General features: G+C 48.7%; 1 protein-coding gene across 1 annotated transcript; it reads right to left on the bottom strand.

Annotated features, from left to right (window-relative positions):
- Positions 1 to 25538, bottom strand: LOC120313817 (radial spoke head protein 3 homolog B-like). Its single transcript, XM_039356094.1, has 9 exons — positions 25261 to 25538; positions 23240 to 23327; positions 21030 to 21171; positions 18765 to 18910; positions 15613 to 15816; positions 12209 to 12371; positions 8625 to 8711; positions 4732 to 5056; positions 1 to 302 (listed from the first exon to the last, which is right to left on the bottom strand). Exons 1-8 carry the CDS (start codon positions 25392 to 25394, stop codon positions 4737 to 4739), a joined length of 1284 nt encoding a protein of 427 aa, XP_039212028.1. The 5' UTR covers positions 25395 to 25538; the 3' UTR covers positions 1 to 302; positions 4732 to 4736.
- Positions 25539 to 26999: the final 1461 nt, after the last annotated feature.

Raw genomic sequence — 26999 nt, 5'->3', positions numbered from 1 at the left:
GTTGAAGTCCACGAGTCATAAAAGAGCCAAGGTTGCCTACCCCTGGCCTAGGTCCACAAACGTTTTAAATTGAGGAGGAAGCATTTTCTGCAATAAAGACACATGTAGAGTTAAAAGAGAACCATTGAAAGGAAGCTGAGACAGGCTTCATTTTGCTGGGGCTAATAAGCATATGGATATTTGGGGGCGGGGAGAAACCCCTATAGCTTCCCATTTATTACTTTGCCCACCATAGTAAAATAGATTCAATAATCTGCCAGTTTGCAAAGGCCTGTTTAGCCGGGGTTTTCTTTCGCCATTTCCTGAAAAGACATAAGCAAAAATATTTGATCGTTACCGGCAGTGTGCTGCAGCTGCCAAAAAGGCCAACACAGTGCTGGGCTGCATTAACAGAGGGATAGAATCAAGATCACGTGAAGTATTAATACCACTCTTCAATGCCTTGGTAAGGCCACACTTGGAATACAGCATCTAGTTTTGGTCACCACGATGTAAAAAAGATGCTGAGACTCTAGAAAGAGTACAGAGAACAGCAACAAAGACGATTAGGGGACTGGAGGCTAAAATATCTAAGGAAAGATTGCTGGAATTGGGGATGTCCAGTTTAACGAAGAGAAGGATGAGGGGGGACATGATAGCAGTCTTCCAGTATCTCGGGGGCTCCCCCAAAGAAGAGGGAGTCAAGCTATTCTCCAAAGTCCCTGAAGGCAGGACAAGAAGCAACGGATGGAAACTCATCAAGGAGAGAAGCAACCTGGAACTAAGGAGAAACTTCCTGACAGTGAGAACAATTAACCAGTGGAACCACCTGCCTCCAGAAGCGGTGAATGCTCCAACACTGGAAGTTTTTAAGAAGAGACTGGACAGCCATTTGTCTGAAATGAGATATGGTCTCCTGCCCGAGCAGGGGGTTAGTAATAGTAATAGTAATAGTAGTAAGGTTGGAAGGGACCTTGGAGGTCCTTCCAACTTTGTTATTCTATTCTACTCTCAGCCTGATCTGGACATCTCAACTAGGTGACATCAGCGCAGTGCAGATCGTGTTCCTCTCACCAATGCTGCTACCTGGTTGGGTCATGAAACGTCTCTGAACCCATCCCCGAGCTCAGAGGACTTCAACGGCACCACAAATTTGCTTTCGTTCTGGTTTACCAATGGAGAAGAATCGATTTCGTTCTGGGTGCAAATTGGTCCGTTAGACCGGGAGCAAACTGGGTTTGCCTCGGTTCCGTAAGGGGCATGATGGTGGCTAAGCAAGGCATGGAAAGACGTGGAGTGGGCGGGAAGGAACAGCATTCCCAAAGATTGAGGGCTCCCCAGATTCACCTAAGCCAGGGGTAGGCCATCTTGGCTCTTTTATGACTCGTGGACTTCAACTCCCAGAATTCCTGAGCCAGCCACGCTGAGGGGAAAGGGAGAGGTTTCCAAGCTGAGCCATGCTGGCTGAGGAATTCTGGGAGTTGAAGTCCACAAGTATGAAGAGGCCATAGTTCCCCCATGGTGGCTCAGGAATTCTGGGAGTTGAAGTCCACGAGTCATGAGGGGGCCATAGTTCCCCCATGCTGGCTGAGGAATTCTGGGAGTTGAAGACCACCAGTCATGAGGGAGCCATAGTTCCCCCATGCTGGCTGAGGAATTCTGGGAGTTGAAGTCCACCAGTCATAAAAGAGCCAAGCTTGCCTACTCCTGACCTAAGCAAACCCCATGGGAGCAGTGGGTTAAAAACTATCTGCAGTTTGGGGGGCAGGGGCTGGAAATTTCTTCCTATCCCAGATCTTGGGTGCTTTGAGCTGATAGCAACCATTGCAGTCCTAACACACCTTCTCCCCCAAAGATGCATGGGAGAGTCACACCCATCAAGCCTTGCTGAGGGCGCCAGGTTGGGCACCTATAGGAAGAGACTAATTTACAACACCTGCCCTCAGCTATAGCAAAAAACAGCAAGATCTTGGAAGATCCGTTTTTGGTTTCCCTGGGCTGCTAGTGACATCTAGTGGTCGAGACAGATATTTTCTCTTTTTCCAAAGCTGTGAGCCGGACTAACAGAATAACAGAACATCTATGGAGATTCTCAGCCATCAAGGTCTTACTTATCCCAAAAATACTTTTTCACGAGGCAACTGGACTTTCTTTGTTTTTCTTGGAAGATGTTTCGCTTCTCATCCGAGAAGCTTCTTCAGCTCTGATTGGATGGTTGGGAAGGATTTATACTCCTTGCAGACTGCTGGTCATTTGCCTTCCTTTAGAAGTCGTTGAGGCCACCTGGAGGTTTGTCTGTGTCCTCAGAGTCACCTGAGTGGTGCAAATGGGTGTGGAGCCTTCTTGGAACTGCCGAAAAGACTGTGTTGTAGACTGGAGATAGATGAGGTTGTATCCCTCCCCCTCTGTTGAGAGAGGGCTGTTCAAATTTGACCTAGATGGCCTCTTTGACCCCTCTTTCAAGCCACCGGTCCTCTCTGTCCAAAATGTGGACTTTGCTGTCTTCAAAAGAGCAGCCTTTGTCTTTTAAATGCAGATGGACTGCTGACTTTTGTCCCGATGGGTTGGTTCTCCTCTGTTGTGTCAAGCATTTATGGATACAGCATCATCTATCTCCAGTCTACAACACAGTCCTCTCCCCAGTTCCAACAGGGCTCCGCAGTCCTTTGCACCACTCAGGTGACCCCGAGGACACAGATAAACCTCCAAATGGCCTCAACACTCTTCTAAAAGGAGGCAAATGACCAGCTGTCTGCAAGGGGTATAAATCCTTCCCTTCCCCACCGTCCAGCCAGAGCTGAAGAAGCTTTTTGGATGAGAAGTGAAACATCTTCAAAGAATAATAAGAAAGTCCAGTTACCTCGTGAAAAAGCATCTTTGGGACAACGGTGACTTGGATGACTGAGAATCTCCATAGACAACATCTCTAACACAGTTTATATAAATGTATTAGAACCTTGCCACAATTGGTTGACCCCCCTCTTTTTTGGGGCAGCCCCTCAGATATTGGAAGACCGCTATCATGTCCCCCCTCGTCCTTCTTTTCAATAGATTGCAGGTCCTGATTCCTGCAACTGTTCCTCATATGTTTTGGCCTCCAGCCTCTTATCTTTTTTTTTTTTATTGAAAAGTTTTATAAAAGTTACAGTATACACCCCAAAACCCACCCACCCTAAACCCCCCCTCTCCCTCCCCCACTTCCCAGAGCTGAGTACAGCGTTACAAATACAATAATCATACTCTAACTAACATTAACCAACTATATAAATAAACAAGTCCATAATGCGCTTTAACTCCCCTTTAACATAAAGATAAACAAATGAAAAATAAACATAATAATATAAACAAGATAATATCCTAATTATTAAACAATACAATATCCAAATTGTTAAACAATACTACTACTACTAATAAAACTAATACAAATTCCACCATAATAAACTATTAGTAATAATAATACTCTAAAATTTCCTCATAAACTAGATCAGTGTTTCTCAACCTTGACCATTTTAAGGCATGTGGACTTCAACTCCCAGAATTCCACAGCCAGCATGGCTGGCTGTGGAATTCTGGGAGTTGAAGTTCACATGCCTTAAAATGGTCAAGTTTGGGAAACACTGGTCTAGATGGAACTTTTTAGTCCCATATTTATTCTGAATATAATCTACCCATCTTCTCCAGACCGAAATGTTATCTTTCTTGTGAGTGATCCTTCAAATAAGCAGAAATCTTAGCCATTTCTGCTAAATTTGATACTTTAAGCATCCATTCTTCTATAGTACAGCCTCTTATCTTTGTAGCTCTTCCCTCCACTCTTTTTTAAAAAGTCTCAACACCTTTTTTAATGTGGCAGAGACAATACAACTGGAGGCAATCTTCTCTGCAAAGAGAGCTCCATTTGCTAGGAGCCTGGGAAACCAGGGGCATTTGATGGGGACGGAGTGTGTGTGTGTGTGGGGGGGGGAGGGGGTCTTCAATACCCGGCCAACAAAATTTGGGAAATTCCCATCCAGGTATGTGTTGTTCCTTATCACGGCACGTGGTCAGGAGAGATTGGACAGCCGTTTGTCTAGAACGGGATAGGGTTACATCCTTCAATCGGAATACAGCTGGAAGGGACCTTGGAGGTCAGCTAGTCCACCCTCTGCTCAAGCAGGAGATCCTGTACCCTTTCAGATAGGTGTCCAGTCTGAATTAAAACTTTTTCTTAAAAAGTCCAGTCATTTCTTAAAGACTTCCAGTGTTGGAGCATTCACGGCTTCTGGAGGCAAGGAGTTCCACCGGCTAATTGTTCTCCCTGTCAGGAAGTTTCTCCTTAGTTCTAGGTTGTTTCTCTCCTTGGTTAGTTTCCACCTGTTGCTTCTTGTCCTGCCTTCCGGCGCTTTGCAGAATAGCTTGACTCCCTCTTCTTTGGGGCAGCCCCTGAGATACTGGAAGGCTGCTATCCTGTCCCCCCACGTCCTTCTTTTCTCTAGACTGGTCAAATCCGTTCTTCCTATGGCTTTTTTGTTTTTGTTTTTGTCTCCAGGCCCTTAATCATCTGAGTTGCTCTTCTTTGCACTGTTGTTTTTTTTTTTCAACTCCTATTTGAGCAGGGGGTTGGACTAGAAGACCTCCAAGCTCCCTTTGGTTGATGCTGTTATTCTGATCGGAGGCAGTGAGCCTTCAACGGCACGGCTGTGGACGCCGTCTTGACCTTTAGGATTCCGCCCCCCCCATCCCCAGGGGCTCATTTCTATTTCAGAGGCTCACCAGATTCACTGGGGCTCGGACCCCAGAGCGCCGTCTGGCTGCTCAGCTTGGCCTTGATCGTCTTCTGGCTGGCTTGGCGCTTGCAGCGGTTCTGAGGTTTTGGCTTCACCAGGACCGTCCGCCTGGCTCACCGCAGGCTCGGCCTGGCCTGTGTCTTCGGGCTGGTCAGGAGCCCCCAGCGGGCCCGAGGGCTCGATCAGCAGGGAGGCAGCGGCCTCCAGCTCCTCCACTTCCAGGTCAGTCAGCTGGGGAGCTTCGGGCGGTTCAGGCCAAGCGCCCTCTTCGAAGGCCTGCAGCCTCATTTGCACCACGTGTTGAATTAAACCTAGAGGAGGGGTGAGGTTGGGCTGAGAAGCAATAGCAGCAGCAAGGGCACTTATAGACCGCTTTAGAGGGCTTCACCGCCCTCTCTAAGCGGTTTACCGAGTCAGTCTATGAGCCCCCAACCATCTGGGTCCTCATTTTACCGACCTGGGAAGGACAGAAGGCTGAGTCAACCTTGAGCCGGTGAGAGGATCGAACTGCTGGCAGTGAGCAGAGTTTAGCCTGTGATGCTGCATTCTAACCACTGCACCACCAAGGCCCTTCCTTCCTTCCTTCCTTCCTTCCTTCCTTCCTTCCTTCCTTTCCTTCCTTCTCATTCCCAGTTCTTCCCTCCCTCCCTCTCACTGCCCTTCCTTCCTTCCTTCCTTCCTTCCTTCCTTCCTTCCTTCCTTCCTTCCTTCCTTCCTTCCTTCCTTCCCTCCCTCCTTTCTTCCTTCCTTCCTTCCTTTCCTTCCTTCTCATTCCCAGCTCTTCCCTCCCTCCCTCTCACTGCCCTTCCTCCCTTCCTTCCTCCCTCCCTTCCTTCCTTCCTTCCTTCCTTCCTTCCTTCCTTCCTTCCTTCCTTCCTTCCTTCTCATTCCCAGTTCTTCCCTCCCTCCCTCTCACTGCCCTTCCCTTCCTTCCTTCCTTCCTTCCTTCCTTCCCCTCCCTCCCTTTCTTCCTTCCTTCCTTCCTTTCCTTCCTTCTCATTCCCAGCTCTTCCCTCCCTCCCTCTTACTGCCCTTTCCTTCCTTCCTTCCTTCCTTCCTCTTCCTTCCTTCCTTCCTTCCTTCCTTCCTTCTCATTCCCAGCTCCTCCCTCCCTCCCTCCCTCCCTCCCTCCCTCTCACTGCCTGCCTTCCTTCCTTCCTTCCTTCCTTCCTTCCTTCCTTCCTTCCTTCCTTCCTTCCTTCCTTCCTTCCCTCCCTCCCTTTCTTCCTTCCTTCCTTCCTTTCCTTCCTTCTCATTCCCAGCTCTTCCCTCCCTCCCTCTTACTGCCCTTCCTTCCTTCCTTCCTTCCTTCCTTCCTTCCTTCCTTCCTTCCTTCCTTCCTTCCTTCTCATTCCCAGCTCCTCCCTCCCTCCCTCCCTCCCTCCCTCCCTCTCACTGCCTGCCTTCCTTTCTTCCTTCCTTCCTTCCTTCCTTCCTTCCTTCCTTCCTTCCTTCCTTCCTTCCTTCCTTCCTTCCTTCCTTCCTTCCCTCCCTTCACACTTAGCACTAGCACTTAGGCTTATATACCTCTCTGTTCTGCTTCACAGCATCTTCTGTGTCAGCCTATTTGCCCCCAACCATCTGGGTCCTCATTTTACCGACCTCGGAAGGGCGGAAGGCTGAGTCGACCTCGAGCCGATGAGAGGATCGAACTGCTGGCTGTGGAACGCAGAGTTTGCCTGCAACGCTGCATTCTAGCCAGTGCACCACATCGGGGCTCTTATTATTAATTAATAAATAAATAAAGAGATAAACTATGAGGTATTTCTGAAATCCCTTCACGAGATCCTGCAGGGACTTTGGGGATGGCCGTAACCAACCACGACCCCTCCCCATCTCCTAAGGCAGTGTTTCCCAAACTTGACAATTTTAAGGCATGTGGACTTCAACTCCCAGAATTCCACAGCCAGCAACGCTGGCTGTGGAATTCTGGGAGTTGAAGTCCACATGCCTTAAAATTGTCAAGTTTGGGAAACACTGTCCTAAGGCAGTCACTTCGCCATGGAGCAAGTAGGGGACTCTCTCCCATACTGGAGCCCTAGAGGGGTCAGGGGGGAGCAAGGGGGAGTAAGAGGCCTTGGGCAGTGGAAACGGTGACTGCATGTGTGTACAGGTAGTCCTCGACTTACGTCCACAAATGAGCCCCAAATTTCTGTGGCTGTCAGACGGTCGTTAAGCGGGTTTTGCCCCATTTTACGACCTTTTTTGCCGCCGCTGCTAAATGAATCGCTTCAGTTGATCAGTTAATAACCTGGTGGTCAGCCTTCAACTTAAAAGATTCTCCTTCTAGTCCAGGGCTTTTCAACCAGTGGTATGGGTACCCCCTGTGGTCCATGGGCACTTGGCAGGTGGTACACGACCATCCTAGAAAAGGGGTAGCACGGGAGGGGAATGAGCTGAACCGGGGGCAGCACCGCACAAGCCTGAGCGAGAGACGGCTGGAGCTGCAGGGCTGTCAGGGCTCAGCGGAAGCGCCAGGATCAATGCTGCTTTCCAGCTGATTGGCGCTTCTTGAGGGCTGTCAGGGCTCAGTGGAAGCACCAGGATCAGTGCCAAGCTCCAGTTGGAAAGCAGCACTGATCCTGGGGCTTCTGCTGAGCCCAGAAGAAGCGCCAATCAGCTGGAAAGCAGTACTGATCCTGGGGCTTCTGCTGAGCCCAGAAGAAGCGCCAATCAGCTGGAAAGCGGCACTGATCCTGGGGCTTCTGCTGAGCCCAGAAGAAGCGCCAATCAGCTGGAAAGCAGCACTGATCCTGGGGCTTCTGCTGAGCCCAGCCAATCAGCTGAAAAGCAGTACTGATCCTGGGGCTTCTGCTGAGCCCAGAAGAAGCGCCAATCAGCTGGAAAGCGGCACTGATCCTGGGGCTTCTGCTGAGCCCAGAAGAAGCGCCAATCAGCTGGAAAGCAGCACTGATCCTGGGGCTTCTGCTGAGCCCAGAAGAAGCGCCAATCAGCTGGAATGTTGCAGCCTCTCCAGGGTCTTGTGATTTACATTCAGATGCTTGGCAACTGATTCATATTTATGACGGTCACAGTGTCCCAGGGTCATGTGAAGTGACCCAAACCTGCTGCAACCACCCAGCAGACGGGGGGGGGGGGGGAGGGAAATAAAAACCAAACACCCCCCACCCCACCCCTGCTGCCAATCCTCAACAGAAATGCTCACAACAATGAAAACCTCGGACAGGAGGAAGAGCACGGCCGGGCGGGCAGGCAGGCATCTTGCTCGGCTGTGGCTTGGGGGGCACTTTTTTCAGTGCCATTGTAACTTCGAACTGTCACTAAGCTGACTGTTGTAAGTCGAGGACTACCTGTACTTCATCGCTTTTTTCCTTTTTGGGGGGGGTCATCAGGTTTTTGACACCTTACTTGGTGATGGGTGGTCCTCGGATGTTGCCACATCCTAAAAGTGGCACAATGGGTGAAAAGATTGAAAAGCCCTGCCTTAAGGGGCTGGACACGTTTTGCTAAGCCACAGAGAAGTCACCATTGGCTCCATTCTCACAACCTGCTCAGCCTGGACCAGCTCCTTAAGCGTCAAGCTGTCCGATCGTGGCTTAGCAGCTGGCGCAAACCAGATTTTGCTGCAAATGAGGGTTTCTGTGCCCCCTCTGCAGTCTCGGCTTGGCCCTCTTTGGCCTGGGAGGGGGCGTTTGTCAGGGGGCAGCTGACTCTGGAGCAACCCGGTGCCAGCTACCTCCTCCTGCCCAAAGATCAGGCGATGCACTGCCAAGGCTGGGCTAGGGGTGGGGGTGGGGGCCCAGCCCAGCCCAACACTGTATTTACTGAGTCAGTTAAGGGAGAGGGTCCTTGTCTTCTTTGGACAACATGTGACGGCCCCTCACAGCCCAATGGTTGGGAGACCGTACTCTCACTTACTGTCAGCAATGATTCGTCCAAGGGACCTTCTCTCCAGCAGCCTCTCCATCTTGCCCATTATCCATGGGATGAAGCCCGTCTCGATGTCTGGGGGGGGGGGGAGGTAAAAAAGCAGGTGTCACCATTGCAAGGCCCATCATCCCTGGCCGGTATGGTGCCCGCCTGATAGAAGTGAATGAAAGGTCTTCAAAATTTAAAACTGAATCTGCTGTGGAGGGGAAACCTCACTGAGTGGAGAAACAAACCTGTCCAAGAAACTGCAATAGGGAACCAGGAAATGGTAGCATAAAGGGAGGATGTAAGATAGACACGTAGGCAAAAATGAGCCAGAGTGGGAAAAGGAAGAACACAGGCTGTAAAAAAACAGCCACACTTGGAATACGGCAACCAGTTTGGGTCACCACGATGTAAAAAAGAGGTTGAGACTCTAGAAAGAGTACAGAGAAGAGCAACAAAGATGATTAGGGGACTGGAGGCTAAAACATATAAGGAACGGTTGCTGGAATTGGGGATGTCTAGTCTAATGAAGAGAAGGACGAGGGGGGACAGGATAGCAGTCTTCCAGTATCTCAGGGGCTGCCCCAAAGAAGAGGGAGTCAAGCTATTCTCCAAAGCACCTGAAGGCAGGACAAGAAGCAATGGTGGAAACTGATCAAGGAGAGAAGCAACCTGGAACTAAGGAGAAACTTCCTGACGGTGAGAACAATTAACCAGTGGAACAGCCTGCCTCCAGAAGCAGTAAATGCTCCAACACTGGAAGTTTTTAAGAAGAGACTGGACAGCCATTTGTCCAAAATGGTATAGGGTTTCCTGCCTGAGCAAGGGGTTGGACTAGATGACCTCCAAGGTCCCTTCCAACTTTTTATTATTATTATTATTATTATTATTATTATTATTATTACTACTACTACTACTACTACTACTACTACTACTACTACTACTATTATATGGCTAGCCAGGGAAAATTAGCTGAATGGGATAACTGGAAAGGCAGATTAAACTGAAACACAGGAAAGAACCTATTGTTCTAAGGAGCTGTAAAATATCCCCAGAACTCAAAACAAGCAATTGAATATGTCTAATAGCTTATATTATTAATGTACATGTGAAGCATGTTTAAGGAAGGTAGCAGGAAATATGCAGGAAGCGGTCGGGAAGCGTGTAACCTCACAGTGCCTCAGCCAATGGGGAACAAGGAAGGCTATGGCGGCCGGGGCAGAGTCGTATAAAAGAAGGGAATATTTTGGGTTGGAACTTTGGAGAGAACCAAGTTTTGATAACTTCTCTCCCCGCTTATTGCAATAAACCAGGGGTTCTCAACCTTGGCAACTTTAAGACGTGTGGACTTCAACTCCCAGAATTCCTCAGCCAGCTTTGCTGGCTGAGGAATTCTGGGAGTTGAAGTCCACACGTCTTAAAGTTGCCAAGGTTGAGAACCCCTGCAAATAAGCGAAACAAAAGGCCTTCACGGACTCTTGGCTATTCTCAATTGAGCTTGCCTCTGTTCACGAAGGAAAGTAGCCAGGAGCACATCCTCCATTGACCCACAGACCACCAAGGAGCTCAACCCCTCCAGCAACAGCTGTGATGAAGTTACCCCTGTTGTGATGTAATGTGTACAGGGATGTCACCAATCCTCTGCCATCCATCCCCACTCCCCCATCACCAATTGCCACATAAGGACAAAGCAGACTCTGCAGAATAACAGAATCACAGACTGGAAGGGACCTTGGAGATCTTTTAGTAATAGTAATAGTAGTAAAGTTGGAAGGGACCTTGGAGGTCATCTAGTCCAACCCCCTGCTCAGGCAGGAAACCCTACACCATTTCGGACCAATGGCTGTCCAGTCTCTTCTGAAAAACTTCCAGTGTTGGAGCATTTACTGCTTCTGGAGGCAGGCTGTTCCATTGGTTAATTGTCCTCACTGTCAGGAAGTTTCTCCTTAGTTCCTGACAGTGAGAACAATTAATCAGTGGAACAGAGGTTCCACTGATTTAATCCAGAGGTCCCCCAACCCGCGGGGTGCAGCGCACTAGCAGGCTGTGGGCTATTTGCAACCGGGCCGCTGGCTGGCGTGCACGTATGCACAGCTCAACTTGCAGTCGAGCTGGGGGTATGTGTTGCATGCATGCTGGCCTGCTGCTCACACAAGTTGAGTTGCGCATGCATGTGCACGCCGGCCTGCTGCCTAAGTGGCCTGGTTCCCCTCTCCCTCCCCCCCCCAGCTGGGCCACCAAGCCACAAAGATTGGGGACCGTTGTTCTAGTCCAGTGGTTCTCAACCTGTGGGTCGGGACCCCATTTGGGGTCGAACGACCATTTCACGGGGGTCGCCAAACAACGCAGTCTGCCATTTTTTTACCCCTTTTCCTTAGCTGTGCTACTCCCTTTTATTCTATTGGCTTTTGGAAGCCAATAGAATAGACTCTCTTGAATAGAGTCTAATTCTATTGGCTTTCAAAAGCCAATAGGAATTGTCCAGGCTGTCTCTGCCCTGCTGAACCCGCCAAAATTCCCATTCTGCAAACGGGGCTGCACCCGTTGAGTAGTCCTCGACTTATGACCGGTTGAGTAGTGCTCGACTTACGACCAGTTGGGGGTCGCGGCATTAAAAAGGTTGAGAACCACTGTTCTAGTCCAACCCCCTGCTCAAGCGGGAGACCCTGCCACATTTCAGCCTCTTCTTAAAACCCTCCAGTGTTGGAGCACCCACAACGTCTGGTGGCAAGTCGTTCCACTGGTTAATTGTTCTCACTGTCAGGAAATTCAACTGGCCCAGAATGGTGCAGAAATGGGGGGGGGGTTCTATGTAACCTCTTGGTTGTGGGATCTTACTTCAGTTTCCAATTTAACACTAGGCAAGGTGGAAGGCCTATAAATTTAATAAATAAAATAAACAAAATCTTGAGGTCCAGACTGAATTGCTACGATGCCTGCTAGTGTCATCATTTTGCCATAGAAAAGGGGGTAGGGGTAGAAAACGGAGGGAATGGAATTTGCAAGAAAGCCGTTCACGGACCGTGAGAGCCTGCCCCACTTCAAGGCCATTGCCGCAGGTGCTTGATGGAGAAGTGAAGTGTTCCCATAACAAAAGAAACAGTACGACTGGACAATGTGAATACCTGGTGGGTGGGAATCTATTTTTTAACTAAGCTCGCTTCACGTGGGAAAACTCAGAGCTGGCTTTGCTTCTTCAGTTCTGAAATGCTGTACCCAATAAAGTTTTAACCTGATGGGACTTAAACGCCTTGAGGTCTGCTAGTGAGATAGCTGACACTTGACTTTTTTGACCACCACCCCCTGGCAGACTTTCCTAGTGCAAGCTTTTTCCTTAAAAAAACAAACAAAAAACACTCGTAGGAATGGGATGAACTGAATTTACAGATGGAGAAATGAGACAATTTTGAATTCTGCGAAAGGAAAAGGTTGAAACTGACCGGTCCCTCCGCCTGTGCTAGCATTGGGGATTAAATCAAGATGTCAAAGCACAAAAGACTTCAAGCTGGGCCTTTTCCAATTCTACAGTCAGGTAGCCAATTCCCAGCACTGACCCAAGGAACCCTCTCCCCCCCCCTCCCCAGCACCTCTTTCCACCGGATCGTAGAAGTATCCACTGTCCCGAAGGCTGCCGAAGACGGACGGGATGAGATCTGAAAGATAGCGCTGGGCGAAGGTGCGAGCGGCGATCTTCTCTGCCGTTTCTTTCTCCTTCTGCAGGATTTCCATCTGCTGCTTTTTACGGCGTTCCTGCAGAGGAAAGGAGATGGATGGTGCAGCCGCCGCTCCCTCGCGGTGTCCAACTGGCTCTTCAGCCATTCCTGCCCTTGCCAGCTGACTCCCCTTGGACTAGAACTGACCACTCCGGAGGCGTTCTTCCCTGTTTCCATGTTTAACGTCTCCCCTCTGTCATTTATTTATTTATTTATGAGACTTATATACCGCTTTAAGTGCGAGCACTCTCTAAGCGGTGTACATCAGTAAGCAATGTATATATATATATATTTACGTTGCCCCCAACAATCTGGGTCCTCATTTGACCTACCCCGGAAGGATGGAAGGCTGAGTCAACCTTGAGCCGGTGAGATTTGAACCGCTGACCTGCTGAACACAGTCAGCTAAAGTGGCCTGCAGTACTTGCACTCTAACTGCTGCGCCACCTCGGCTCATTCCCAGACCTTGAAAGGGGGAGGGGCTGGCATTCCAGGCCCCTTCCCAAGGCATCCCCTGGTCGGCTTCCTATCTACGCTGGCCCTGCTCAACGGAAGTTCCTGGCGTACCAGGGGCAACGTTCTCCGGATTGCGATCCAGTCTGGAGCAATGTTTCTCAAGCTTGGTACCTTTCAGGCATCTGGACTTCCACTCCCAGAGTTATTTATTTATTTATGAGACTTATATACCGCTTTAAGGGCAAGCACTCTCTAAGCGGTGTACACCAATAAGCAATGTCTGTATATATTTACGTTGCCCCCAAGAATCTGGGTCCTCATTTGACCTACCCCGGAAGGATGGAAGGCGGAGTCAACCTTGAGCCGGTGAGATTTGAACCGCTGACCTGCTGAACACAGTCAGCTAAAGTGGCCTGCAGTACTTGCACTCTAACTGCTGCGCCACCTCGGCTTCCTTGCTGGCTGGGGAAGTCTAAGAGATGAAGTCCGTACGTCCAAAAGCTGAGAAACACAGATCCTCGGAGGAACCCGGTGGCACTTGTGTTCGAACATCAGGAAGCGTCCTGAGTGTGGAGAGGGTCAAGACCTCCTGATAGGCTTTTGAGAAGAGCTGCCTTGCAGCACCAGCCACAGGGGGGCTTGGATTCCAGCCCCTGAAAGATGCAGTGGAGTTTGCCAGTCTCTTACATAGCAACACCAGAAATGGGGGGAGGAGGAGGAGGAGGAGAAAGGAGGAGAGGGAGGAGAGGGAGAAGGAGAGAGAGAAGGAGAAGGAGGGGGAGGAGAAGGAGAAGGAGGGGGAGGAGAGAAGAAGGAGATGGAGATGGAGATGGAGAAGAAGAAGAAGAAGAAGAAGAAGAAGAAGAGGAAGAGGAAGAGGAAGAGGAAGAGGAAGAAGAGGAAGAGGAAGAGGAAGAAGAAGAAGAAGGAGGAGGAGGAGGAGGAGAAGAAGAAGAAGAAGAAGAAGAAGAAGAAGAAACACCTTAAAGCAGCCGCATCCTTCCTACAGTTGGGTGACTGGGAAAGTGGGAAAAAGGGGCTCGCTGGTGGGTGTGGGGCGCACATTCCTAGCCTCACTTGCAGTGTTGGGATCCTAAGCACCACACAGCCTTATTGACGATGGAGAGACGGCTGCTTTCATAAGGCAAAGCGGCAACCACCAAGGGCTGTAAAAGGGGTGCCCTTTGCTTTGCTTCTTTTTCCCCCCTCCCAGAAACTGCTGTGGATTGCTCCTAAGGATGGAGGTTCCACGTACTGATTAGAAAAATAGCTCCACCTCGACTTCCTGTAAGCTTTGCAAGTTGGCACTTCCACCAACTGCCAAGGACCAGTTTGGGTCAAGAGATGACCGGCACTGACCGTCAAACCGAGAACTAGCAGTGGGAGTGGGGAGGGGAAGTGCTGCCCCTTTAGGCCAGGGTTAGGCAACCTTGGCTCTTTTATGAATCGTGGACCTCAACTCCCAGAATTCCTGAGCCAGCCATGCTGAGGGGAAAGGGAGAGGTTTCCATACTGAGCCAGGCTGGCTCAGGAATTCTGGGAGTTGAAGTCCATGAGTCATGAAGGGCCCATAGTTCCCCCCATGCTGGCTGAGGAATTCTGGGAGTTGAAGTCCACGAGTCATGAAGGGCCCATAGTTCCCCCCATGCTGGCTGAGGAATTCTGGGAGTTGAAGTCCACGAGTCATGAAGGGGCCATAGTTCCCCCCATGCTGGCTGAGGAATTCTGGGAGTTGAAGTCCACGAGTCATGAAGGGGCCATAGTTCCCCCCATGCTGGCTGAGGAATTCTGGGAGTTGAAGTCCACGAGTCATGAAGGGGCCATAGTTCCCCCCATGCTGGCTGAGGAATTCTGGGAGTTGAAGTCCACGAGTCATGAGGGGGCCACAGTTCCCCCATGCTGGCTGAGGAATTCTGGGAGTTGAAGTCCACGAGTCATGAAGGGGCCATAGTTCCCCCCATGCTGGCTGAGGAATTCTGGGAGTTGAAGTCCACGAGTCATGAAGGGGCCATAGTTCCCCCCATGCTGGCTGAGGAATTCTGGGAGTTGAAGTCCACGAGTCATGAGGGGGCCATAGTTCCCCCATGCTGGCTCAGGAATTCTGGGAGTTGAAGTCCACAAGTCATGTGGGGGCCATAGTTCCCCCATGCTGGCTCAGGAATTCTGGGAGCTGAAGTCCAAGAGTCATGAGGGGGCCATAGTTCCCCCATGTTGGCTCAGGAATTCTGGGAGTTGAAGTCCACGAGTCATGAAGGGGCCAAAGTTTCCCCCATGCTGGCTCAGGAATTCTGGGAGTTGAAGTCCACGAGTCATAAAAGAGCCCAGGTTGCCTGCCCCTGCTTTAGGCCCTGATCCCACCCAGGATCGGCCTGAAATCCTTCCCATGGGAATCTTCTGATCCATAATAGCATTTTCCTGCTCTCCCAAATTCCAGATATTTCTCTTAATGGCTACAGCTGAGCCCAAAATGGGTGTTACTAAGTGAGACACTTGTCAAGTGAGTTTTGCCCCATTTTACCACCTCGCTTCCGACGGTCGTTAAATGAATCACTGCAGCTGTGAAGTTAGTGACACGGTTATTCAGTAAATTTGGCTTCCTGGTCAGAAGGTCACGTGATCCCAGAACACTGCAACCGTCCTAAACACGAGTCGATTGCCGAGCTCCTGAACTTTGATCACGTGATCTGGAGGCTGCTGCGACGGTCGTAGGTGTGAGAAATGGGTGCAAGTCCCGTCGTAACCGGGAACGGTCACTAAGCTGCTGTGAGTCGAGGACTGCCTGTAAAAAGACTCTGCTCTCTTTCTCCCCGGCCCGTGTGTACCTTTTCTTCTCGGTGTCTCCTCTCCTGCTCTTCAAGGCGCTGGACCTCAGCGAGTTCCGCCGCCCGCATTTCAAGGAAGGCGTACTGGTGCGCCCGCAGATTGGCCAGTTCCTCTTCTTCCATCACCTCCAGCAAAGCCTGCTCAATCGTTTTGCCCACCAAAACCTCAAGCATGGGCTTGACTTCGATATCAAAATTGAAAAGCTGCGGGAGGGAAAACAAACCGGAAGCGGGGAAAATTTATTCGATGGAGGGGAGACTTCTGGGGATCGTTTTCTGCAAAAATTCCCCCCCCCCAAAAAAAAGTTTCTGCAAAAATCTCCAGAGAATCGTCTTCCCCATTAGGCTGTCTAAAAACACAATGGAAAGCAGGTATAGTTAATCTTCCATTTACGACCAGAATCTCGTCATTGAGCAAAAAGCGGTCTTGGGATTCCTTCGCGCAACGATTGCAATCGTGGCTTTTCCAGTTGCAGTTATTAAGCGACCGCATGGGTCTTTAAGTGGAGCTTCTGGGGAGGGGGCTTAGGCCTCCTGGCATGGTGGGGTGGGGAGAAGGCCCAGGCCTCCCCACAACACTTAAGCCCCATCCCCATTTTACAGGGGACAACGAATGTGAGAACAATAGTATTTGCTCAATGCTCCGCCATCCAGGTGAGACTTTTTTCCAAATGGCAACTGGACATTAAGAAAACCAAGATCATGGCATCCGGCCCTCTCAATTCCTGGAAAATAGATGGGGAAGAAATGGAGGTAGTGACAGATTTTATCTTCCTGGGCTCCACGATCACCGCAGATGGGGACTGCAGCCAAGAAATTAAAAGACGCTTGCTCCTGGGGAGGAAAGCTATGGCAAATCTAGACAGCATAGTAAAAAACAGAGACATCACCCTGCCAACAAAAGTGTGTATAGTCCAGACCATGGTTTTCCCAGTTGCAATGTGAAAGTTGGACCATAAGAAAGGCTGAGCGTCAAAGAATGGAGGCCTTTGAACTCTGGTGCTGGAGAAGACTCCTGCGAGTCCCCTGGACTGTAAGGCGAACAAACTGGTCAGTCCTAGAGGAGATCAACCCTGACTGTTCTTTAGAAGGCCAGATCCTGAAGTTGAAACTCAAGTACTTTGGCCACCTAATGAGAAGGAAGGACTCACTGGAGAAGGGCCTGATGCTGGGAAAGATGGAGGGCAAGAGAAGAAGGAGACGACAGAGAATGAGGTGGCTGGATGGAGTCACTGAAGCAGGAGGCCTGAGCTTCAATGGACTCCAGAAGATGGTAGAGGATAGGAAGGCCTGGAGGAACATTGTCCATGGGGTCGTGATGGGTCGGACACGACTTCGCAACTAACAACAACAACAACTGGGCTTTCTTGTTGTTCTTTTTCTTTGAAAACATTTTGCTTCTCATCCAACAAGCTTCTTGAGTTCAGTTCTCATTCAGAACTGAAGAAGCTTCTTGCAGGAGAAGTGAAATGTTTACAAAGAAAAAAGAAAAAACCCACGAAAGTCCAGTTGCCATTTGGGAAAAAAAGCACTTTTGGGACAATGGGGTTGGCTCGTGATTTTGCTAGATTGGAGATCTGTTCTTCCAGCGCACGGGAAGATTTTAGCCTCTCTGCGTGGAGGGGAGAGGGAATCCTTTGGTGGTCTGAGAGAATGGACCTCAAATCCGAAGCCCCTTCCCCTGGCCAACTTTCCTGCTGGCTTCCCCACTGACTTTCTGGGGAAGACAGCAGAGGAGATTGCAGAAGGCGTCGAAGGCCAATCGGCAACCAGTCATCAATAAGGAATTGTTTATTATTTCATTATTTATATTTATTTCCTAAGGGATCTCAGCAGGCAGGTTCAAGGAGAAGGACCTTTTCTGCTGTGGCCCCATCCCTGTGGAACTCTCTACCACTGGAGGTGAGAACTACCCCTTTGCTTTTGGCATCATCTCTTATTCCGGAATCATGAACTAAGATGCCTTGTAGTTTTGGTCTGGACAGCATAAACTCAATGAGGATGATTTTTAAAACAATATTTATTTCCAGGAATTCTTAGCAGAGACTTACTTTGTAGAAGATATATCTGAATCATTAGGATATTGTTCATCCCCATAGAGTTTATGCTGTCCGGACCAAAACTACAAGGCATCTTAGTTCATGGTTCCGGAATAGTAAAGAAATAGTGAATTCCTCCGTCCTGTGTAGAATCACATGTTGGCACGGAGCCATGCAGAGATAATACAAAAGGCATAACGCCAGGAAGTACAGTCGTAAACTTTGAAACTCCTCCCACATAACATTAACTAACAGCTAGAACTACATTACTCATCAGCCATACCTTAAGGAAACAGCGTTTAACCCTTTAAATGCCAAACATTCTAACATACAGAAGCTAATATATGCTCTGGCCAGAGTTACACTGGTCCAGCACATCTCTGCATAACGACAAGGAGCTCGTTAAAGAAAACAGCTCTACGGTTACCTTTTCCTTGACATGCTAGTTTTCTACATGCCCTTGAACTTCCTCTATCCAAAAATTAGGCTGGGCCAAGAATGGTGGTTTCATCAAAGGCCCATCCTGGCTTTTTTTGGAGGGTGCAGTTGTCAGGTGCCACCTTATGCTTGCTGTCTTTTACTATTATGCGGTGAGAGACTGCCATGAACTGTGGGGAGAGGGAATGGAGCGGGAATGGATGATTGGGGAAACCGAAAGTAAGTGCTGAATCTGCTCGAGATGCTGCCTCAAGGTCACCCAGCTGGAAGAAGGAGGGAGCCGCATACCAAGCTGAGCTCAGACTGACTGTTAAGAAAACATCTTGCATGGACGCGATGGGTTACGGTACGGTGGGCAGCGAGGGAGGGGTTGGAGGGACAAAACTAGAACTTAGGGATAGTTCGGGCTTTGCATTACTGCAATACCTCTAATAAACTACACCAGTGGTGGGATTCAAATAGGTGAACAACCGATTCTCTGTGTGGATGCCGCTTCCGGAAGTCCGTTCTGGGCCTGGGCAACAAAAAAATTAGCTACCGGTTCTGCCGAAGTGGTGGGAACCGGCTGAATCCCACCGCGGAACTACACCTTCCTCAACAAATGCAGCTAAGGCTCATTTCCACGTAGAGGTTTAAGTTGTGGCCGGTGTGACAGCAGTTGTCTGAAATGGGTACCTCTCCTTCCCATATCTGGGTGGCCACGTCTCTGCCAGTCTTCGCAGGGATGAAGAGTGGGGTGGCCGGGCGGTCCAGAAAGGCATCCGTCTGACATTCCACGTCCACCTCGATGACACGGTCCGCCAGCTCCTCCAGGTACAATTCTGAAATTGCATTGGGAGAGCTCTTACACCTGGCCCTTCCCATTCAGCGTAAATGCGTTCCTGTTCAGGCACTGCAAAGAGGAGGGGGTGTCAAGCTATTCTGCAAAGCAGCTGAAGGCAGGACAAGAAGCAATGGATGGAAACTAATCAAGGAGAGAAGCAACCTGGAACTAAGGAGAAACTTCCTGACAGTGAGAACAATTAACCAGTGGAACAACCTGCCTCCAGAAGCGGTGGATGCTCCAACACTGGAGGTTTTTAAGAAGAGACTGGACAGCCATTTGTCCGAAATGGTATAGGGTTTCCTGCTTGAGTAGGGGGTTGGACTCAATGACCTCCAAGGTCCCTTCCAACTTTATTATCATTATTATTAATTAACCAGTGGAACAACCTGCCTCCAGAAGCGGTGAATGCTCCAACACTGAAGTTTTTAAGAAGAGACTGGACAGCCATTTGTCTGAAACGGTATAGGGTTTCCTGCCTGAGCAGGGGGTTGGACTAGATGACCTCCAAGGTCCCTTCCAACTATTCTATTCTGTCCTGTCCTGTTCTGTTCTAATTCTATTCTGTTCTGTTCTTTGCAGATAGTCCTTGACTTATTCTGTTATTCTGTTGAGACACTTTGCTGCCTCAGAGGAATTTCACAGGAAAAATTGCAGTGGGAATATATAATTGGCAAGGTTTGACTTGCGTGGATGCTCTTTTGCGGATCACAACTCAGGCCATCACAAACGAAGGCGCCCTGCGGAGGGGGAGCTGCGTCATCCAGTTTTTGCTGGGGTGGGGAAGGAAGAGGAAGGAATGCCAAAAGAGGGAATGGCAAGAGGATGGCGCGCGCGTGCACACATGCACACACGCACACACACACACACACACCTTTCCATTCTTCTCAAGCAGGATAAAGATGATCAGCAACAGCTTTCTTTGCTGCCCATCCCACAATGCTGAGGACAAGGAGATAATAATGATAACAATAATGATTAAAACAACAACAACAACAATAATAATAGAGTTGGAATGGATCTTAGAGATCATCTGCTCCAACCCCCTGCTCAGGCAGGAAACCCTAGACCATTTCAGACAAATAGTTGTCCAGTCTCTTCTTAAAAACTTCCAGTGTTGGAGCATTCACTGATTCTGGAGGCAGGTTGTTCCACTGGTTAATTGTTCTCACTGTCAGGAAGTTTCTCCTTAGTTCTAGGTTGCTTCTCTCCTTGATTAGTTTCCACCCATTGCTTCTTGTCCTGCCTTCAGGCGCTTTGGAGAATAGCTTGACTCCCTCTTCTTTGGGGCAGCCCGTGAGATACTGGAACACTGCTATCCTGTCCCCCCTCGTCCTTCTCTTCGTTAAACTAGACATACCCAATTCCAGCAACCGTTCTTTGTATGTTTTAGCCTCCAGTCTCTTAATCATCTTTATTGCTCTTCTCTGTACTCTTTCTAGAGTCTCAGCATCTTTTTTACATCGCAGTGACCAAAACTGGATGCAGGATTCCAAGTGTGGCCTTACCAAGGCCTTGTAAAGTGGTATTAACACTTCACGTGATCTTGATTCTATCCCTCTGTTAATGCAGCCCAGCATTGTGTTGGCCTTTTTGGCAGCTGCAGCACACGGCTGGCTCATATTTAGGTGATTGTCTACTAGGACTCCGAGGTCCCTCTCACAGTTACTACTATTGAGCAAGGTACCCCCTATACCAGTGGTTCTCAACCTGTGGGTCGGGACCCCATTTGGGGTCGAACGACCATTTCACGGGGGTCGCCAAACAACGCAGTCCACCATTTTCCCCCCCTTTTCCTTGGCTGTGCTACTCCCTTTTATTCAATTGGCTTTTGAAAGCCAATAGAATGGATTCTCTTGAATAGAGTCTAATTCTATTGGCCTTCCAAAGCCAATAGGAATGGTCCAGGCTGTCTCTGCCCTGCTGAGCCCGCCAAAAGTCCCATTCTGCAAACGGTGCTGCACCCGTTGAGTAGTCCTCGACTTACGACCGGTTGAGTAGTCCTTGACTTACGACCGGTCGGGGGTCGCGGCATTAAAAAGGTTGAGAACCACTGCCCTATACTATACCTGCACATTTGTTTTTTCTTCTCTAAATGTGATTGAATTCTACTTTACCTGTCTGCACGTCCACGTGGCGTCTTCCCTCCAGGGGTTCTGGAGTCCTGGTCCGCAGCTGCTCCTTCGCCCTCTGCCTCGCCAGCATCTTCCGATGGGCTTCACGCTGCCGCTGCAGCTCCAGCGGGTCGGGCTCACTGCTCTGGAAAGCCAACCCACAACCGTGTTGTCAAGTTTCGGGGAGTTCCAAAGATGTTTCCTAACCTGGAGGTAAGTCGAGAACTTACCTGTGTCAGTCTGATTCCTCCTCCTGTTGCCATTCAGGGTTAAAATTCAAGTTGGCATAGATTTTATTAAAAGGGCAATTCAAGCGATTATCATTTGGGGAGTGGGCGATCTCCTAGGGCTGAGAAAATACAGCTGCCACATGCATTGGGTGGGGGTATCTTTTACCCCCCCCCACAGGATTTGGCTGGTAGTAGTGGATGTTAAATATCTAAAACATCTGGTGGGCACCTGGTTGCAAATGGATGAGTCTGCCACTTACCGACAACCATCATAAGTATGGGTCAGTTGCCAAGTGTCTGCATTTTGACCCCGTGACCGCGGGGATGCCGCAAAGGGGGGCAAGTGTGAAAAATGTTCACAAGTCCCTTTTTTCAGCGCTGTGGTAACTTTGAACGGTCACTAAATGGGCTTTTTAAAGTCGGGGACTAACTGTAATGCATAACCCTTTGGCAGCAATTAGGCGCACAGCGCCTGGTTCCCATTTTATGACAATAACTTCCACCAGGTTTTTTTTTTTAAAAAATGGCTGAATTTCAACTCCCAGAATTCCCCAGTCCCCAAGGTCTTTAGGCCTCCTTGGCTGGTTTATTTCAAAGCCTTCCTAAAATAGGGGATCCCCTCAGCCCAGGCAAAGTTTGCGGGGGGTCCCCAGCACTCTTCCATGCAACAACGAGGCGACAACTAGAGAAAGCAGCCGTTTGTGCAAAGGTTAAGAAGTCAATGTCGATGGAGATGCTCAGTCATCCAAGTCACACTTTTTTCTAAAGGTGCTTTTGCAAAAGGCAATTGGACTTCCTTGTTTTTTTCTTTGAAGACTTTCGCTTCTCATCCCAGAAGCTTCTTCGGCTCTTACCGGATGGTAGGGAAGGATTTATGCACCTTGCAGACAGCTGGTCATTTGCCTTCTAGAGAGTCGTTGAGGCCACTTGGAGGTTTGTCTGTGTCCTCAGGGTCCAAGTGGCCTCAACAGCTCTCTCAAAGGATTCAAATGACCAGCGGTCTGCAAGGAGTATCAGTCCTTCCCTTCCCCACCATCCAGTCAGAGCGGAAGAAGCTTCTGGGATGAGAAGCGAAACGTCTTCAAGGAAAAACAAAGAAGTCCAGTTGTCTCCTGGAAAAAAAAGAACCTTTGGGTAAAAAAGCAATGAAATCAAAGTTGTCATCTTAGCGTTACCACAGTTTAGAAACACCCTTCCATATAATAATAGTAGTAGTAGTAGTAGTAGTAGTAGTAGTAGTAGTAATAATAATAATAATAATAATAATAATAATAATAAAGTTGAAAGGGACCTTGGAGGTCATCGAGTCCAACCCCCTGCTCAGGCAGGAAACCCTATTCCATTTCGGACAAATGGCTGTCCGGTCTCTTCTTAAAAACTTCCAGTGTTGGAGCATTCACCGCTTCTGGAGGCAGGTGGTTCCCCTGGTTAATTGTTCTCACTATTAGGAAGTTTCTCCTTAGTTCTAGGTTGCTTCTCCCCTTGATGAGTTTCCACCCGTTGCTTCTTGTCCTGCCTTCAGGCGCCTTGGAGGATAGCTTGACTCCCTCTTCTTTGGGGCAGCCCCTGAGATATTGGAACACTGCTATCATGTCCCCCCTCGTCCTTCTCTTCGTTAAACTAGACAGACCCAATTCCAGCAACCGTTCCTCATATGTTTCAGCCTCCAGTCCCCTGATCCTCTTTGTTGCTCTTCTCTGCACTCTTTCCAGAGTCTCAACCTCTTTTTTACATCGTGGTGACCAAAACTGGACACAGTATTCCAAGGGTGGCCTTACCAAGGCCTTGTAAAGTAGTATTAACACTTCACGTGATCTTGATCCTATCCCTCTGTTAATGCAGCCCAGCATTGTGTTGGCCTTTTTGGCTGCTGCAGCACACTGCTGGCTCATATTTAAGGGATTGTTCCAAACATTTTCTATCTTCTGAGCATGCCTAATTTAAAACTGATTAAAAGAAAAATGTTAGGGAAGAAGGACCCACCCAAGGTAACACATGGAGGGCATACGTGTTGCCACGGACCACTCTCCGCTCGTACATGAGATTGGCATAGCGAACGGGCTCCTCCTCCCTGAAATAAATGAAATGAAAGACAACGTTAACGAGGAGATGGAAAATAGTTTCTTTGTGTTTATTTATTTATTTATTTATGAGACTTATATACCACCAGAAGGCTGCCCAAATCCAAGGAAATACATCAGTTACTAGGAGTTGGACCTCATACGATGCCAACTGGGAGAGAGACAAATGGGGCTTAAGGGGAGTGGTGCGAAAAATACCCCGGATTGACGTCTTAGCATTTAAGGCAGGGTTTGTCAACTTCACCAACTCATTGCATTTGTGTGTAGGTTGCCAACTGCACAGTAGCAGATAGGAAAGGGCTCCAGGGGGTCATTACCATCGTCCAGAGGATTATTGGCTGCCCTCTCCCCCCCCCCACTTGGACGAACTGCATATACTTTGGGAAGGAAGGAAGGAAGGAAGCAAGGAAGGAAGGAAGGAAGGAAGGAAGGAAGGAAGGAAGGAAGGATAGTGCGACATTGAGGTGCAATATTAGGGGCAGCGCAAGGGTGAATAGAGTATGAAGGATGTGTGTATATAATGCATGTTGTTATTTGTGGTTGTCACGTGTGTGTAGTGTGCACTGTGGATAGCACTTATTTTCATTGTGAGTTACACAATGACAATAAAGATATTCTATTCTATTCTATTCTATTCTATTCTATTCTATTCCAGCTCCCAGAGTTCTCCAGCCAGCACACAGGCTGGGGAATTCTGGGAGTTGAAGTCCATCCCTCTTCCAAGTTGCTGAGGTTGCAAAAGACTGCTTTTTGGGGTGAAGTAAAAGCAGAAAAAGATGCTTGCTAAGAGGGGTGACATGATAGCAGTTTTCTAATATTTGAGGGGCTGCCACAAAGAAGGTGGGGGTTGACCTATTCTCCAAAGCCCCTGAAGGCAGGATAAGAAGTGACGGATGGAAACTAATCAAGGAGAGAAGCAACCAGGAATTAAGGAGAAATTTCCTGACAGCGAGGACAATTAACCAGCGGAACGGCTTGCCACCAGACGTCATGGGTTGCTCCATCACTGGAGGTTTTTAAGAAGAGACTAGGCAGCCATTTGTCTGGGATGTCTCCTGCTTGAGCAGGGGGTTGGACTAGAAGACCTCCAAGGTCCCTTCCAAAACTATCATTCTGTTAGTAATTCTGGTTGGTCTGTGGTGCCCCTGCAGGTAGATAATTTTCAGCCAAAGAAAGCCCGTTTGCTCTCGTGGTTAAGACACCCAGCCTAGAAACGGGCAGACGTTGAGTTCGAGTCCTGCCTTAGGGACAAAGTCAGCTTGGGGTGGGGTGGGGGGAACTTTGGCCCCATCTCCCCCCCCCTCCCAGCTCCAGGAAGAAGGCAAAAGGTCTGTGCTGAAAATGCTGCTTTGTGTGCGTGTGTGTGTGTGTGTCTAGGCTCATCCAGGGCAGTTCCTGGGACTCAACCACTTTTGGGATGGCCGAGCCCTTTCTGAAATCGAACCCAGAACCCAAGGGGGGGTCTTAACAGAGGAGATGAAACTATACAAACCGGACCATTCGATGCTCTTTAGGCTTTGGGGAAGGGGGAGAGAAACGGGGTGTTGGAAAGGGGCGTGGGTCTTTGCTTTGCTGCAAATGGTTTGAGCGAGCGGGCATCTCCCACCTTCCAAAGGGATGCTGGACCCCACACCTGTGCCCGGAAGACTCCCGGGCGTGTAGTTTGGCTGGGACAAGAGCCAAGAGGACGGGGTGGGTGGGTTTCTCCTTGGATTTGGGGACCCCTGTCTGGAGCTGAGTAGGGGGAGGGAGGAGAGAGATCAAAGCAGGAGGAGCAATGCCAGGGCATTGCCGTTACCCGCAGAGGGGGGGGGCAACACCCCACCCTCCCTGCCTCCCATCTGGAGAGCCTTGGGGGCAACTGGAGACCTCCCTGCTGGCTGGAGACCCTCCAGGGCTGCCCTTGGCCTGGCTGGTACTCACAGCTCATTGGCCTCCAGGGTCGTCCGGTACCGCTGGCGGTTGGGCAATGCCCGGGGCTGGCTGCAGTACGAGTAGGTGCCCGTGGCCACCCCTCCCGTCTCCTCCCGGTTGACCAGCACCGAAGTGGACGCCATGCTGGCCTGCAGCCGCCTCCTGGCTCACGGGAGGCCTGGCTGGGCCAGGGCAACAATCTTCCTTGGCAACCGTTGCCCGGCGACCTGGGGCAGGCTCCTAAGCAACGGTCGCCAAGGTAAACTGAGCCCATCAGCACCTGCCCCTCCCTTCCCTCCTGGCAAACAGACAGTCCTGGAGCCAAGCAAAGGGCATCCAGGCGGCGACCGACCGATCCGGGTGGGGTGGGGGAGCTGGTGAGGGAGGGGTGCCGCCCTGGGCACGCAAGTTCTGGCAGTGGCCGGATGCTTCTGGATTGGATTGGGAGTCCAGCCAAAATGGACTGAGGTGCATGTGTTGATCTTCACCTGTTGAACAGGAGGCTGCAGGATTCTGCTCTCCCCCAACTCCACCCCTGGGTTGCAGGAAAGGAGGAGGAGGAGGAAGAGAGGGAGAAGAAGGGGTTCTAGTCCTCATGGAGAAGGGTGATCTCAAGAGGAAAGCCATCTTTTTTTTCAAAAATGGACTGTGATTAATATCTATCTACTTTTCTATCTATCTATCTATCTATCTATCTATCTATCTATCTATCTATCTATATCTATCCATTTATCTAATCTATTTAAATGTCTCTCCTGTATCATCTATCTATCTATCTATCTATCTATCTATCTATCTATCTATCTATCTATCTATCTATCTATCTATCTATCTCTGTATATCTATCTATATCCATCTTTATCTATCCATTTATCTACTTATCTATTTAAATGTATCTATCTATCTATCTATCTATCTATCTCTATCCATTTATCTACTTATCTATTTAAATCTATCTGTCTGTCTGTCTGTCTCTCTATCTCTAATATCTATCTTCTATCTATATCTCTATATCTATCTATCTATCTATCTATCTATCTATCTATCTATCTATCTATCTATCTCTGTATATCTATCTATATCTATCTTTATCTATCCATTTATCTACTTATCTATTTAAATGTCTCTCCTGTATCTATCTATCTATCTATCTATCTATCTATCTATCTATCTATCTATCTATCTATCTATCCATCCATCCATCCATCCATCCATATCTATCCATTTATCTACTTATCTATTTAAATCTATCTGTCTGTCTGTCTGTTTCTCTATCTCTGTCTAATATCTATCTTCTATCTATATCTACTATATCTATCTATCTATCTATCTCTGTATATCTATCTATCCATCTTTATCTATCCATTTATCTACTTATCTATTTAAATGTCTCTCCTGTATCTATCTATCTATCTATCTATCTATCTATCTATCTATCTATCTATCTATCTATCTATCTATCCATCCATCCATCCATCCATATCTATCCATTTATCTACTTATCTATTTAAATCTATCTGTCTGTCTGTCTGTCTCTCTATCTCTGTCTAATATCTATCTTCTATCTATATCTACTATATCTATCTATCTATCTATCTATCTATCTATCTATCTATCTATCTATCTATCTCTGTATATCTATCTATATCCATCTTTATCTATCCATTTATCTACTTATTTATTTAAATCTATCTATCTATCTATCTATCTATCTATCTATCTATCTATCTATCTATCTATCTATCTTT

The sequence above is a fragment of the Crotalus tigris genome, unplaced genomic scaffold (genome assembly GCF_016545835.1).
Source record: "Crotalus tigris isolate CLP2741 ecotype Arizona unplaced genomic scaffold, ASM1654583v1 scf7180000018785.583249, whole genome shotgun sequence".
Lineage (NCBI taxonomy): Eukaryota > Metazoa > Chordata > Lepidosauria > Squamata > Viperidae > Crotalus > Crotalus tigris.
The sequence above is the reverse complement of the archived record's forward strand: the minus strand, read 5'-3'. Positions and strand labels throughout refer to the sequence as shown.